The sequence below is a fragment of the Enoplosus armatus genome, chromosome 4 (genome assembly GCF_043641665.1).
Source record: "Enoplosus armatus isolate fEnoArm2 chromosome 4, fEnoArm2.hap1, whole genome shotgun sequence".
Lineage (NCBI taxonomy): Eukaryota > Metazoa > Chordata > Actinopteri > Centrarchiformes > Enoplosidae > Enoplosus > Enoplosus armatus.
In genome coordinates, this window is record NC_092183.1 from 26,199,234 (window position 1) to 26,211,739 (window position 12,506).

The following is a 12,506-nucleotide window of genomic DNA, read 5'->3' on the forward strand; positions in this document are numbered from 1 at the left end:
GTTTTTGTTGACTGTTTTTTGAAATACCCGTGTGCAGTCCGACCTCTTATATGCTTTGGTCTTTATATGTGTGTGGCATTCTGACATGGTGACGCGCCCTCTTGCTCTCTCAAGACCACTCGGTCAGGGGGCTTTTCGCCCAGTTCCAGAAAAGGCGGAGGAGCGGGGCCTCCGGCGTTCGAGGCGTTGAGCTGTTTCCCAGAGTCTCTGTCTTCCCGGATGGACGGCGTTGTACCAAAAACAGCAAAGACACAGAAGAGACGAGCGCGTTACTGTCTTATTATATGTCCATAAATGACACAAGTAGCATTATTTTCCAGTTTGCCGCCACTCTGAAACGTTTAGATGTAAATATTCTGGTACTTCCCAATATCCAGCACACACCCACACACACACACACACACACACACACAGGCTAGCTGTCGCCAATCGGTGGCTAGCTAAGGAAAGTACAACTTTCAGCTGTTCTTGTCCACACTCCAATGACAGACGGTGTACTATGTCAGCCTTTTTTTTTTTTTTTTTTAGCAGTTTAGGGAATGCAGAACAAACGGTGGGATTTCTATTTAACTGCTTTAAGGAAAGTCAGTTAACTATAGCTGACCTCCCCTCCTTAAGTGTTAGTGACCCAAAGAGGTCGAGGAGTCTGCTTTTGAATGGTGTAATCTGTTAAAACTGTATATTTTTTTGTAACTGTATTTTTTCCTTTTCTGCAAAATTCTGCACTCCCATTGGCTAGAAATACGGCAGTAGACAAGTTAGCCTTTGTAAAAGGTGTGCCTAAATGCCTGATCTAGTGCATGGTTTGGCCCTCACATAGAGGCACACTCATATTAAAAGCAGGGTCGGAGGTGAGTAAGTGTTCGAGGTCCTGTTGGTTACGGCGTTCAACTGGCGGGGGTGAAACGGTTGACCTTGTCGCTCCATGTACCAGTATTCAAAGTCAAAAGAGGAGTTTTCATTTTGTTACAGACCCGACATTGCATACTTTATTTGTGTGTATTGTTCCGTTCTGTACTTTGTTTTGTTTTGTTTCTTTCTGAATTTTATCAGACTGGGCAGCTTTCTTTTATGACACAAGCTGACTCTTTTTGACTTTAGAAAACCTATTGTAGAGAAAATGTGTTTTTCTATAATATAAAAGGAAACTCTGACATTGATATTGGTACTGTCATTTTTTTCACTTCTGTTTCAGGAAAAAAAAAAAACTACATATTTTTTAGCTCGCCTCTTGGGTAATAATTACTAAGAAATTCAAAATTTAAAAAAATTACCACTCACTTTTAGTGACTTTAAGATGCCTTTAACCTCTCCATTCCATCTCATCTCTAGAGTTTTTCTATCTTTGTGTAGTATATTAATGCTATTTTAAACAAAAGGAATACAAATATCTAAAGGTCACTTGGCATTTTTTTCTTCTTTTTTTTTTTTTGTTTTTTTTTTTACTTGTGTGTGTATAGGATGACTTCCTTACATTTAAGAGGCATGTAAAAAGGAGCTCAGTATATTTCTGTCTGTTTATATCGCTTCCCTTTTTGTATCCTTTGTAATTGTACATGTTGCGTTGTATGCTAAGAGAGAGCGCAAAATAAAGAGAGGAGTGACGGCTGGGCACACAGTGAAGGTTGATTTGCGCTCAGCGGCCTCAACTCTCTTCTCTGTCCCTGTATGTATTTCCATTTATTCTGGGTTTTTTTTTTTGTTTTTGTTTTTTTTTCTTTCTTTCTTAGCAAGTACTTTCAAAGAACTCTGTACATTTTAACATAAAATGAAAATAAATTATGTTGAGCCATTCATGTTTTGCTGGAGCTTTTTAAAGTTTCATCTGAGTCTGTCAGTCCTACAGTGAAATTGTAGTAGTAGTAGATTTGCTCCTGAGGGACAAAGGCGCTTTAATTGTGCTCGATACCATGCACATTTTCCAAAATAGTGAACCCTCTTGTGTACGCATACTTTTCAAGTGCAAGGAAGGAGTATTGCGCATTAGGCACCGGACACATTGTGACAACCTTACATGCAGCAGGCGAGTTAGCGCCAATGATTTCATTCCAAATGGTGTACATTTATTATACTTTAGGTATTATTTGTCAAGAGTCTAAAACTCAAAAACTCTTGTTTCATCAGCACTGTGTGTGACGGTGCTGACGACGTAAGAAAACAACCTCCTCCTGAGCCCTGTCCATTTCAAACCAGTGAGGGAAGGAAGGACAAACGCACAAATATGGAAATCTCTCATGTAAAATAACCAACACTGTTCTAACTTTGCCATAAAATAGTGTTTTCATGTAGGAGCCCGTCTCCCATAGTGAGAAGCGGATTGAGAAAAATGGATCTCGTGGTCTATAAATACTGTCATTCCCCACATTCATGTCCCAAGCTGACATCTCCTACCTGGGCTGTGGTTGTGAAGGGCTCAGGGTGTCATTTATTCTGGTAAGTAGCAAATTGATCAGGGAAAGACCAAATTCCATTTCATTTTAAGAAACTTTAGTAATAGATTGATCAACTTTACCTCATAGTCGCTGGTTACATTGGTAATGGACTTGGAGGTATTAGTTCAGTCACTTATGGGATTGCTTTGACCACTTGTGGCCACTAGGTGTCCTTGTAGAACGTTAGCATGTCATGTCAAAAAGATGTGAGTGTTAATCCTCTCGCCCACTTCCGATCCATATACAAAGACTTTGCCTCCTTGAATTTGCAGGGGGGGGGGGGGTAGTCAGGTGGTTATCATGTGGAACCTGGGTTGTGAATGACATGGTCTTGACAGGACCGATTGTTTTGCAGGTCCTTGGTAAAAGCAGTGTCCCACAGGGGCAGGGTACGCCAGAAGAGTAAGCAGCTCACTGCATTTGCTTCAACATCTTCATCACGCTGGGTCCACACATACCCCTGATACTGAAACAAATAACCCCTCACTCCCCTAGTGTCATCATTTACCCCCGTATTACTGGTTTCACCTTCTTATGTCACAGAAACAGAAGCTTGGAAGGGTGAAAGGCGTCAGCTTCAGTTTTGTTCTGTGTCAAGAGGCTGTTTGTGATCATTACAGATGGATGAGGATATAAACTGGCAACACCGATCTCTGATATCCCAGTTTAGTATTTTGCACAGATGTTTGTGCTCTTCTGACCCTCTAACATTTAAAGTAAGGACTTAACAGAGGGCGAGGCTTCTCATGACCTCACGGTTTGCATGTGTGTTGGCACTTTGCCTTAAGGGTGTGGGCTGCAGACGGTGAGCTTTCAGCCATCGCCACTGGAAGACATTTTATTCATTGTACACCTAGTGTGTACTCTCCGTGTATTCTGCTCGTGAAGCTCTTAAAAATCAAATAGAGCTCCACTGGTTAATGCAGCCAAATGTTATCAGTGTTGTCTCCATTTGCAATGACTTTTCATACATATCCAATCTGTTCTGCACAAGTCACTTTAAAGAAAACAGTGGTTCGTACCTGATGGTTGAAATATTGTATCTCTTTTTCAACAGGGAAAAGTTTTAGAAATTGAACAGAGCATGAGCCCGTGTTGCATCTACATACTGTGTCTTCATCAGTTGTCCAAATAACATGCAATGATCTTTACACAACTGTTGCAAAAGTGATCAATGAGAAAAATGCTCTGTATATGTCATTTTATTCTGCATAAATAAGTATGACTCGAGCGTCATCACCCCATGGCATTGTGTGCAATCTTCATATTTGCCTCTGCTATTTCACTATAAACCTTTTTGGGGGGAAATATATTAGATTTGCTGTTTACATAACGAAATAAGACGTTTAATGAATTGTATGCTGCACACAAACTCTAAGCATTGCAGTTTTCCTCTAAGTGAAGTTTCATACAAGCCGTGTCCCCGTATGTATTTGTTTGAATGGAGAACGCCACAAGATGAAATCTGATACTGGAAACAAAATGTCAGACCAGCTACATTTTAAGGCCAATCAGCGGGTAGTTTCGCTGGTGTTTACTGTAGCTCTGGCTCCATGGTCCAATCCCAGCCAAGTCACGAGACACCAGCTTCCGTGTTGTTGACCTATGATTCGGTTTAGTAGGCGGGACTGTATAGGCTCCCCGGATTCTGATTGGCGCGCCGTGCTCTTCCATCCTTCCTCACACCAGGATCTGCTCCACCTAACGGGAAGCGACGACGGCCGCTTAATCTTTCATTGGGGAAAAAGGTTGAAAGGCGAGACGAAAGCGTGCAATTTGTCTTCGGTAAGTGAATTGCAATGTATGAATGGCTCGAGTGGCAAATAGTAATCTTTTCAGTCACAACAGCGTCGTTATTTTTTATGTATTTTCATCCCCTGTACCGGGTGACGGGGCTTTTCCTCTGTCATGAGACTGTGTGAGGCAGGAGGAGGAGGAGGGACTGATGTAGCATCTTGTATGGAGGCGGAGGCCTTCAGCTGCTATGCCATACAGATAGCTAGTTTGTTGGTTAAACGTCTCATTGCGGTAGTAATTATGTGTATAGCTGCAATTCGTTCGGGTTCTCGTCGCGGTGAGTTACACCCGAGCCGAACTCGATAGCGTCGCCGCATATTTAATGAATATTCCGGTGTCATATTACCCAGCCAACACAAGTTGACGCTAACTGAAGAATACTTAACTTACTGTTACTGGATCAAGTGCAACTCTGATACGCACGGGCCTCTCCGTATGCCGAGAGCGATGCGCCAAACTCCATTTAAAAAAACAACAAATTTAATCTCGTCCTCTTTTTAAATGGACTCATCACACTTCACTGGAGCCGTTCATTCACGTGTTTCCCAGGGAAAGGTTTGACTAATTGTGCTGTTGAAATGTAAATGATATGTTTATTTCTTTACTAACGGCTGTGGATTTAACGGGTATGGTGGAAGACGGATGCCTTCCTCTTTCTTCTTCACGTCTGTAGTTACATGTGATAAACGTGCACATATTGAGACATATTGAGATATTGCGACTGAAGTGAGCACTTTGTATGACCAGTGCTTGTGTCAAACTTGCTTTTATGCGCCAAGAAACGTGTCATGTGAGAGGAGGACAGGCTGTCTTTACGATAGTGGGCATGGAACTACTGTTATGTATTTGTTCATTTTCCTTCTTTCTCCTAACACTTTGAGAGTTTGCTGGGTGAGAGGTTTTAAGATGATCTGTAGCATACCAAAACTCACTGTTGAATACTTGAATGACATTGTGTAGAATACAGACTCAACCTTTTCTCATTTGAAATACTCCCCCTTTTTATCCTTAGCCTCTCGGCCTCCAGCCAAAATGATCCACAGCCTGTTCCTAGTTAACGCCTCGGGGGACATCTTCCTGGAGAAGCACTGGAAGAGCGTGGTCAGCCGCTCCGTGTGCGACTACTTCTTTGAGGCACAGGAGCGCGCCACCGAGCCGGAGAACGTCCCGCCAGTGATCCCCACGCCTCATCACTACCTTATCAGCGTGCTCCGGCATCGCATCTACTTTGTCGCAGTCATCCAGAGTGAGGTGCCGCCGCTGTTTGTCATCGAGTTTCTGCACAGAGTCGTCGACACGTTCCAGGTTCTGGCTCCCTTACATTTGTCAGTCCACTTTTAGTTTAGTTTAAATGTCTCACATCTGACTAACTATGTTCTTTGTTCTCAGGACTATTTTGGAGTGTGCACAGAGGCTGCTATCAAGGACAATGTGGTAGTGGTCTATGAACTACTGGAGGAGATGCTGGACAATGGCTTTCCGCTGGCCACAGAGTCCAACATCCTCAAAGAGCTCATTAAGCCTCCCACCATCCTCCGCACAATGGTCAACACCATCACAGGTACAGTCCATTTACATGTTAACCACAGGCCACAGTGCCACTCTCACTATTTAGAGGACAACTAATTGTTTAGAATATTATTTTAAGTCATGATAGTGATGTTAGATAAAATGTGTGCCATGTGTTTAAGAGCTAAGCTTTAATTTCTCATTAGCTTTTGATATGAGTTTATGATGTTGTGACTCGGTGGGGGGGAAAAAGTGTCTTTAATCTTAAATAGTTTTAAGACGCTTTAACGTGAATGTTTAGTTCATAGACACAAAGCTGAGATCCCATTCAGATAAAATGATCATGTGAGGTCAAATGAGGTCCAAGTCACAAATGCACCAAAGTAACACTATGGCAGCAACTGTTGCAACAACCTATGTCAGTGTGTTGTGTAAACGTGCTTGTTATTTTACATTTGGTTAATGTCTGTATACCAGGCAGCACCAATGTTGGTGAACAGCTCCCCACAGGCCAGCTGTCAGTGGTGCCATGGCGACGCACCGGGGTCAAATACACTAACAATGAAGCCTACTTTGACGTGGTGGAGGAGATCGATGCTATCATTGATAAATCAGGTATTGCTCTGAACGGCCTGCTGGTCAAACTCTTCACTGCATCATTGCTTCATTATGTAGCCGCTCTGATGACTACATTTCTGTTAAGGTTTCACAGATCACGCAAATGACAGGTCTCTGTCTATTCAAAGAACAAAACAGAAATAGCACAGATAGATAATAGATTTGCATGATATTTAACATGATAACATTGAATGTACATAGCAATGTAATTTGATTTATGTTTCTTAGCATGATTGAATCAACAATGAACACAATTTTGATTACTGTTGGAGTTTGGTCATATAAAATATGAGCTACCAGCAGCTTTACTCCAAATCAGCTCCGTCGTTATTTTATATGGTTTTTGTTTTCTGTCAATTTCTCACATCAACCCCCAACCCTCCTCCTCAGGCTCCACGATTACAGCAGAAATTCAGGGAGTTATTGATGCCTGTGTAAAACTGACGGGCATGCCCGACCTCACCCTCTCATTTATGGTGCGTTTCCTCTTTTCCAGAGTTTTTAAGACTAAAGTTTCAACAGCTGGAAATACAAAAGCTACCAGCAAAAGCAATGCAGTGATCTTTACAGTATAAGTATGGGCATTATATTTTACTCACCTCCAAACCATCCCGGCCCTCTGCCTCTCGCTCCCAGAATCCTCGGCTGCTGGATGATGTCAGCTTCCACCCGTGTGTTCGGTTCAAGCGCTGGGAAGCTGAGCGGATCCTCTCTTTCATCCCCCCTGATGGAAACTTCCGGTTGCTCTCCTACCACGTCAGCTCTCAGAAGTCAGTTGTTTTTTTTCATTCACGTCACTTTATGGCAAAGACACATACAGATGAAACACCCCTCAGCATATTATCCTTGTGGTTTTATCCAGTAGTTGCCAATATACCGTATACGTTGTGTCTCTCAAGAGTGTACTAACTCACTGAATCATAAGATACAAGTAAAAAGAATGTTATTCCACCTCGTATGACTCTTGACTCCTGTTGTGTGTTGGCCTGCTTCTTCGGCAGCCTGGTGGCGATCCCAGTCTACGTCAAGCACAACATCACCTTCAGGGAGGGAAGCTCCCAGGGGCGTTTTGACTTGACCCTGGGACCCAAACAGACCATGGGCAAAGCCGTGGAGTCGGTCCTTGTCAGCAGCCAGCTGCCCCGGGGCGTCCTCAACGCCAACCTCAACCCCTCCCAGGGAACATACACCTTTGACCCCGTCACAAAGGTACTTTAGAAGTTGAGTGAGTGAGTGTTTATAGGCCCAAAAGAAGGAAGAAGGGTACATGAACATAGGAATGAAGAATTATGTCTAGAGGTTTTGTTACATGGAAGCTTCAGGTCTCAAAAAGCCTCAAATGAGCATGATTTGCACGCGTCTTCTGTTGCATCAAAGGAGCCACCATTTGCTTTGGTGTGACCTTTTTTTACCAACTGTTAGTGATCTCATGTTGCCGTCTTGCTGTTTTGTGCTTTTGGCTAGTTGTTGTCATGGGATGTTGGTAAGATCAACCCACAGAAGCTTCCCAGTCTGAAAGGCACCATGAGCCTGCAGGCCGGGGCCTCCAAACCTGACGAGAACCCCACCATCAACATCCAGTTCAAGATCCAACAGATGGCCATCTCAGGTACACACACACGCACACACACACACACACACACACACACACACACACACACACATATACTCTTACCATCATCACTTGTCTTCACGCAGTCATGATTGCTTCCTTGCGGGAATTCCTTCATTTCTTGTATACATAGTTTTTCACCTGGTTTACATACCAGCTAAACTCTCAACCAGGCTGTGTCGGTGAGTCAGATCCACATTGTTATATATTCAATTCATGAATTGTTAATTATTATCGCTTTAATATTTTGAATTGACAATAGTTTGACCTCAACCCCAACACATAAGAGAAGCTTTCATCACATAGCCTGCTCAGCTGATAACCACCTGACTGTCCCATTCGGTGAACACAGTGACACAACGACCACTAGATGGTGCCAAATGCAACAGATACACCTCCTCACACCTCCTCCCCAGAATGCACTCTATAAGCAGATTTGAAGATATTCTCTGGTACAATAGTTTCTTATAGCAGTGTTAACTTTTGGTACACGTAAGTACTCATTTTCAATTGTTTTTAACTTAATGTATATACATATATTATTATATGATTTGCTTTAATGATAATCTGCCAGCCCTGTCTTTGACACCGACCTTGCCTTTGATAATGGTCATCAATAATAGAACGCTTCATTGACACTGAAACCAGTGAAATGTGTGTAATGTTGCATGTGTGATGTCGTTATGACTATAAACAAGACAAGTGTGCCTCAACTGTGTGTATAGAGAAATCATTGGTATTTTTGTCCTTCAACAGGGCTAAAGGTGAATCGACTGGACATGTACGGTGAGAAGTACAAACCTTTCAAAGGCATCAAGTACATGACGAAGGCTGGCAAGTTCCAGGTGCGGACATAAAGACTACTGCTCTGTGACTACCGGACCAAACCACCATGAGACTGAGGGGGGATGTGATGCAGGGAGGGGAGTTTGTACATTCCTTGTGTATATGCATTTCAGGATTTAACTACAAATATATGAGGCTCCTTGTAGCAGTTAAGAAAGGACCGTCGCACATAGAACCGTCTGTCGAAGTAAAAGCGTTAAAATGTCCAGTAAACTGGTTACAGCTGGAGATTTTGAACCAAGTGTAATAAAACATTTCCATCGCTGTCAAAGCTGAAGCCAGGCCAAACCCAACCAATCCCAATATATATTTCTCCTGATGTATACTGTTAACAGCATTTCAGTCCTGAGCCCAAACCAAACCCAAGAAGGTACGTGAGACGTTTGTGTCAATTCAGGCTCCATCATGTTCGGACATACATTTCAAGCTCTAACAAACAAACAAACAAACAAACAAACAGGCCCCAATCTGACGCTGTACCGTTTCAGCTGCAGGTCTCAGGTTTGAAAGTGATCTGTCCTCCACCTCTCGCCACACTATTTCAATCATCTATGGCATGCTGGTGACTGTTTGACTGTTTTCACACTCTCAGAGATCTTGGATGTCGGCCCAATAGTATGTCAAAGCAGAGCTTCCCCCAATAATGAACCGTGATAGCGTGAGCTGTATAGTATTCCCATGTCGAAGGGCCTCTGCAAGAGAAAACAGCATTCTCTTACAGCACAGTAGTGCACCAAACTGGCAGGTGATAAGGGGGGGGGGGGTATGCTGTTACAGCCCATACTAAGTTTTTTTGCTATAAATCTGTCAGACAGTTAAGCTTCTATTGTTCTAAAAAAATAATAATAATAAAACCTAGATTAAATTAAAAATGAGCAGTATTTTATAGAACATGGTCCTATGTTACTTTTCTTTGCAACCTACCAATGAAAAGTGATGTGACCTGTATTGCGTATCATTCCTCCTCTCCTGTCCACTTTCCCAGCATTCCTCTTGTTTTCTGTTTGCCTCTCTGTTTGTTCTGTCCGTGTGCTCCTCTTCTCCTCTTTGCAATAATTTGATGATTTGGTCTGCAGCACTGGAGTCAGCACACTGACACACGAGAATGTGACACTGAAGCCGTCCTCAATCATGCACTTTCACATCTGCCGGTACTAACATTTCCTTTTTGATGCGAGTGAGACTGGAGCTGTTTGAGCTATTTATTACCATGAAGGTTTCTGGGAGAATTTCAGGTACATGCTCACCTGTTTTATTCAACTTTCATTATTATTTATGAAACTCAACAAAGGATCCATTTGCTAAAATAATGTCTTGTGTACAGTGTTTGCCATGTCTGCATACTGTCATTAAATTCTTAAAAGCTTTAACTCTTCAGAGGCTTGTTATTTAACCCCATCGTGACCAGACGGTATGGGCAATTCCCTCATCACTTATTGTTCATGTGGCCAAGAAAAATATCTTTGATCCTGTCGATTTGATATTTGTGATCCAAATTATCCAAAAAGGATTGGGCATCATGAAACTCACAGTTGGAGAAACGGTATGATGATAATAATAATAATATTTAACAACTCAAAATAAAAAGAATATATTAAAGTATTATGGTATGATGGCCAGGTACCTCAGAAGAAACGTTGAAGGTTTGCATTTTGTGTGTGTTTGTTAAACAGCCTCCAATGGGGAGTGTTCTAATGGTGTAAAAATAAAGACTTGTGTGATGTGTTACAACTGAGTGATAACACTCATTATTGAATGTGTGCTATACTGTGAAGTTAGATATTGTGTTGCCAGTCATAAGGCCCCTTGGAAATGATTACTTCTATTCATAATAGCAGTTGAGTGTGTATTTAGATGGATGAAACGCACAAACGTTTTCGTGTCAGAGAACCACAAATAGATGCAGATTACGTCGTGGTCTAGGGGCCCCCCGTCTGAGAAGTCAGACTTACCAGACCGTCTGTATTGTGCAGTCATAATTGTGGAAAGAGTGAAACCTCAAAAGTTGTTTCCGTTTCGTTTGGACTCTCTTAACTTCATATACAGTATATTACAATCGGTGCAGTCCTCAACTGAACCAACATCATCGTTATTATGCGTAGACTTCCTGGAGTTCCTCTATCTGATTGCATTTGCCACCATAACTTCCAAAGCTGCACATATATTCAGTAATTTGGGGACCGCGTGGGCCAATGGCTAATGACTGACAAGACCTTGTTTAATTAGTGGAATACATTTTTTTCTTAAGGTTATTTGAACCATGTCTTTTAGCTAAACCTCCATCCTTTTCACCACCACAGTCCTACATGACTCCTCTTCCCACCGCTGGGGATGGTGCTGGATCATGAGACTGAGCCTCGCTTGTGATAAAAGGCGGAGGTGACTGAACACTGCTCCCCTTCATCTGAACACAGCAAACCAAATTTGTCCAGGAGGGAGACTGGGGCATCCGAAGGTCCCGATCCTCATTCCCCTCATGATGTCACGACGTCTGGTCTAAAAACCCACTCGTGACGTCACACGGGGATCTGATTGTGACCCGCTCTTTGGCATTTCATTACAGCACCACAAGGGCAGTTTTAAATCATTTTGTGACCTCAAAGACAGCACTTCAACTCGACATCACAAGGGGGCCACTTTTAACCCCCACGTCCCCGCTGTGTGACGTCACCCATCCCCGCCTTGCTCCAGCTGGCAGGACTCCACTCCATAATTTACTGATGGCTTTAACCCCTCCAAAAGACACAACCTTTTCCTCTCTCTCTCTCTCTCTCTCAGCTTTAAGTCACAGTTATGTCATCAGGCTGAAACTTTTTCCTCCCTCTCCCCTTTTGTGTGTGAGTGTCTTTTTTAAGTGGAAAAGTTTTTGTATACATATATATATATTTATATATATATATATATTGTTTTCTTGTTTGTTTTTTAAGCTCGGAAGTACTTTTATTATGCTGTTTAAGTACTTTAGTGAGAGCTGATCTTATTTTTGTTTTCAGTTTTTGCAAACGCTTCTAGAGGCCGAAGTGAAGAGGAATACCGAGGCATGTAAGGAGCCGTTCATCGCGGGCGCCAGGTTTGTCTCTCTTCATCGCGAATATAGTGACTGTGAATGTGAACAGTTTCTGAGCGGCATTATTATGTAATAGACAGCGAGACTGGGTGAAGAGATGTGTTTATAGGTGGCATCTTTAATGCATTTTTTTTTTTTAAACCTTTTTGGGACTGTCACGCGGATGTAAATCAAAATGCGTGTTCACACCGGGTGAAAGTGCCGTTTCTGTCACCTAAAGCCCAACTAGCCCAGTGTCCGCTCTCACAGCCCTGGTGTGTCTCTGTGTATCCCGCTGCAGATAATGAGCATTATCGTAATGTAGATCTGAGGATGCCTGTTAGCTTTTATCTGATTGCTTTGATTGGTGTGGGCAGGCCGCCCCCCCCCCCCCCCCCCCCTGTAGGGATGCTCAAAGTCCCCCGTCGGTGCCCACGTGGACATACAGTAACAGTAACAACAGTAGCGGGGGGGCTCGCTCACTCACTCACTGTATGACTGAAAATGTCCCGCGACTAAAGTGCTGATTTAACCACGTGCAGAGTTGGCAAAGCGCGTGCCGAGTTTCTCAGGACACGTGCGCTCCCGTGAAGCTAACCGCACACTGCTTCACTGTAGCCCGCAACAGGGACACGACAGGGACAGG

At 42.9% G+C, this 12,506-nt stretch overlaps 1 protein-coding gene across 1 annotated transcript; it reads left to right on the top strand.

Moving 5' to 3' along the window:
* The first annotated feature begins 4,131 nt into the window (after positions 1 to 4,131).
* ap3m2 (adaptor related protein complex 3 subunit mu 2) lies at positions 4,132 to 9,273 on the top strand. The gene is made up of 9 exons (XM_070904219.1): positions 4,132 to 4,217; positions 5,242 to 5,534; positions 5,619 to 5,790; positions 6,216 to 6,353; positions 6,747 to 6,832; positions 6,993 to 7,126; positions 7,358 to 7,565; positions 7,821 to 7,965; positions 8,725 to 9,273. The coding sequence occupies exons 2-9, from the start codon at positions 5,262 to 5,264 to the stop codon at positions 8,823 to 8,825; spliced, it is 1,257 nt and encodes a 418-aa protein (XP_070760320.1). The 5' UTR covers positions 4,132 to 4,217; positions 5,242 to 5,261; the 3' UTR covers positions 8,826 to 9,273.
* The last annotated feature ends 3,233 nt before the right edge of the window (positions 9,274 to 12,506 follow it).

What these genes read in the sequence shown, in the direction of transcription:
- ap3m2 (XM_070904219.1), top strand. Translation starts at nt 5,262, where the DNA reads ATGATCCACAGCCTGTTCCTAGTTAACGCCTCGGGGGACATCTTCCTG. An exon ending in AATGGTCAACACCATCACAG is followed by an intron (nt 5,791 to 6,215) that starts GTACAGTCCATT and finishes TCTGTATACCAG; the next exon opens with GCAGCACCAATGTTGGTGAA. An exon ending in CCAACAGATGGCCATCTCAG is followed by an intron (nt 7,966 to 8,724) that starts GTACACACACAC and finishes GTCCTTCAACAG; the next exon opens with GGCTAAAGGTGAATCGACTG.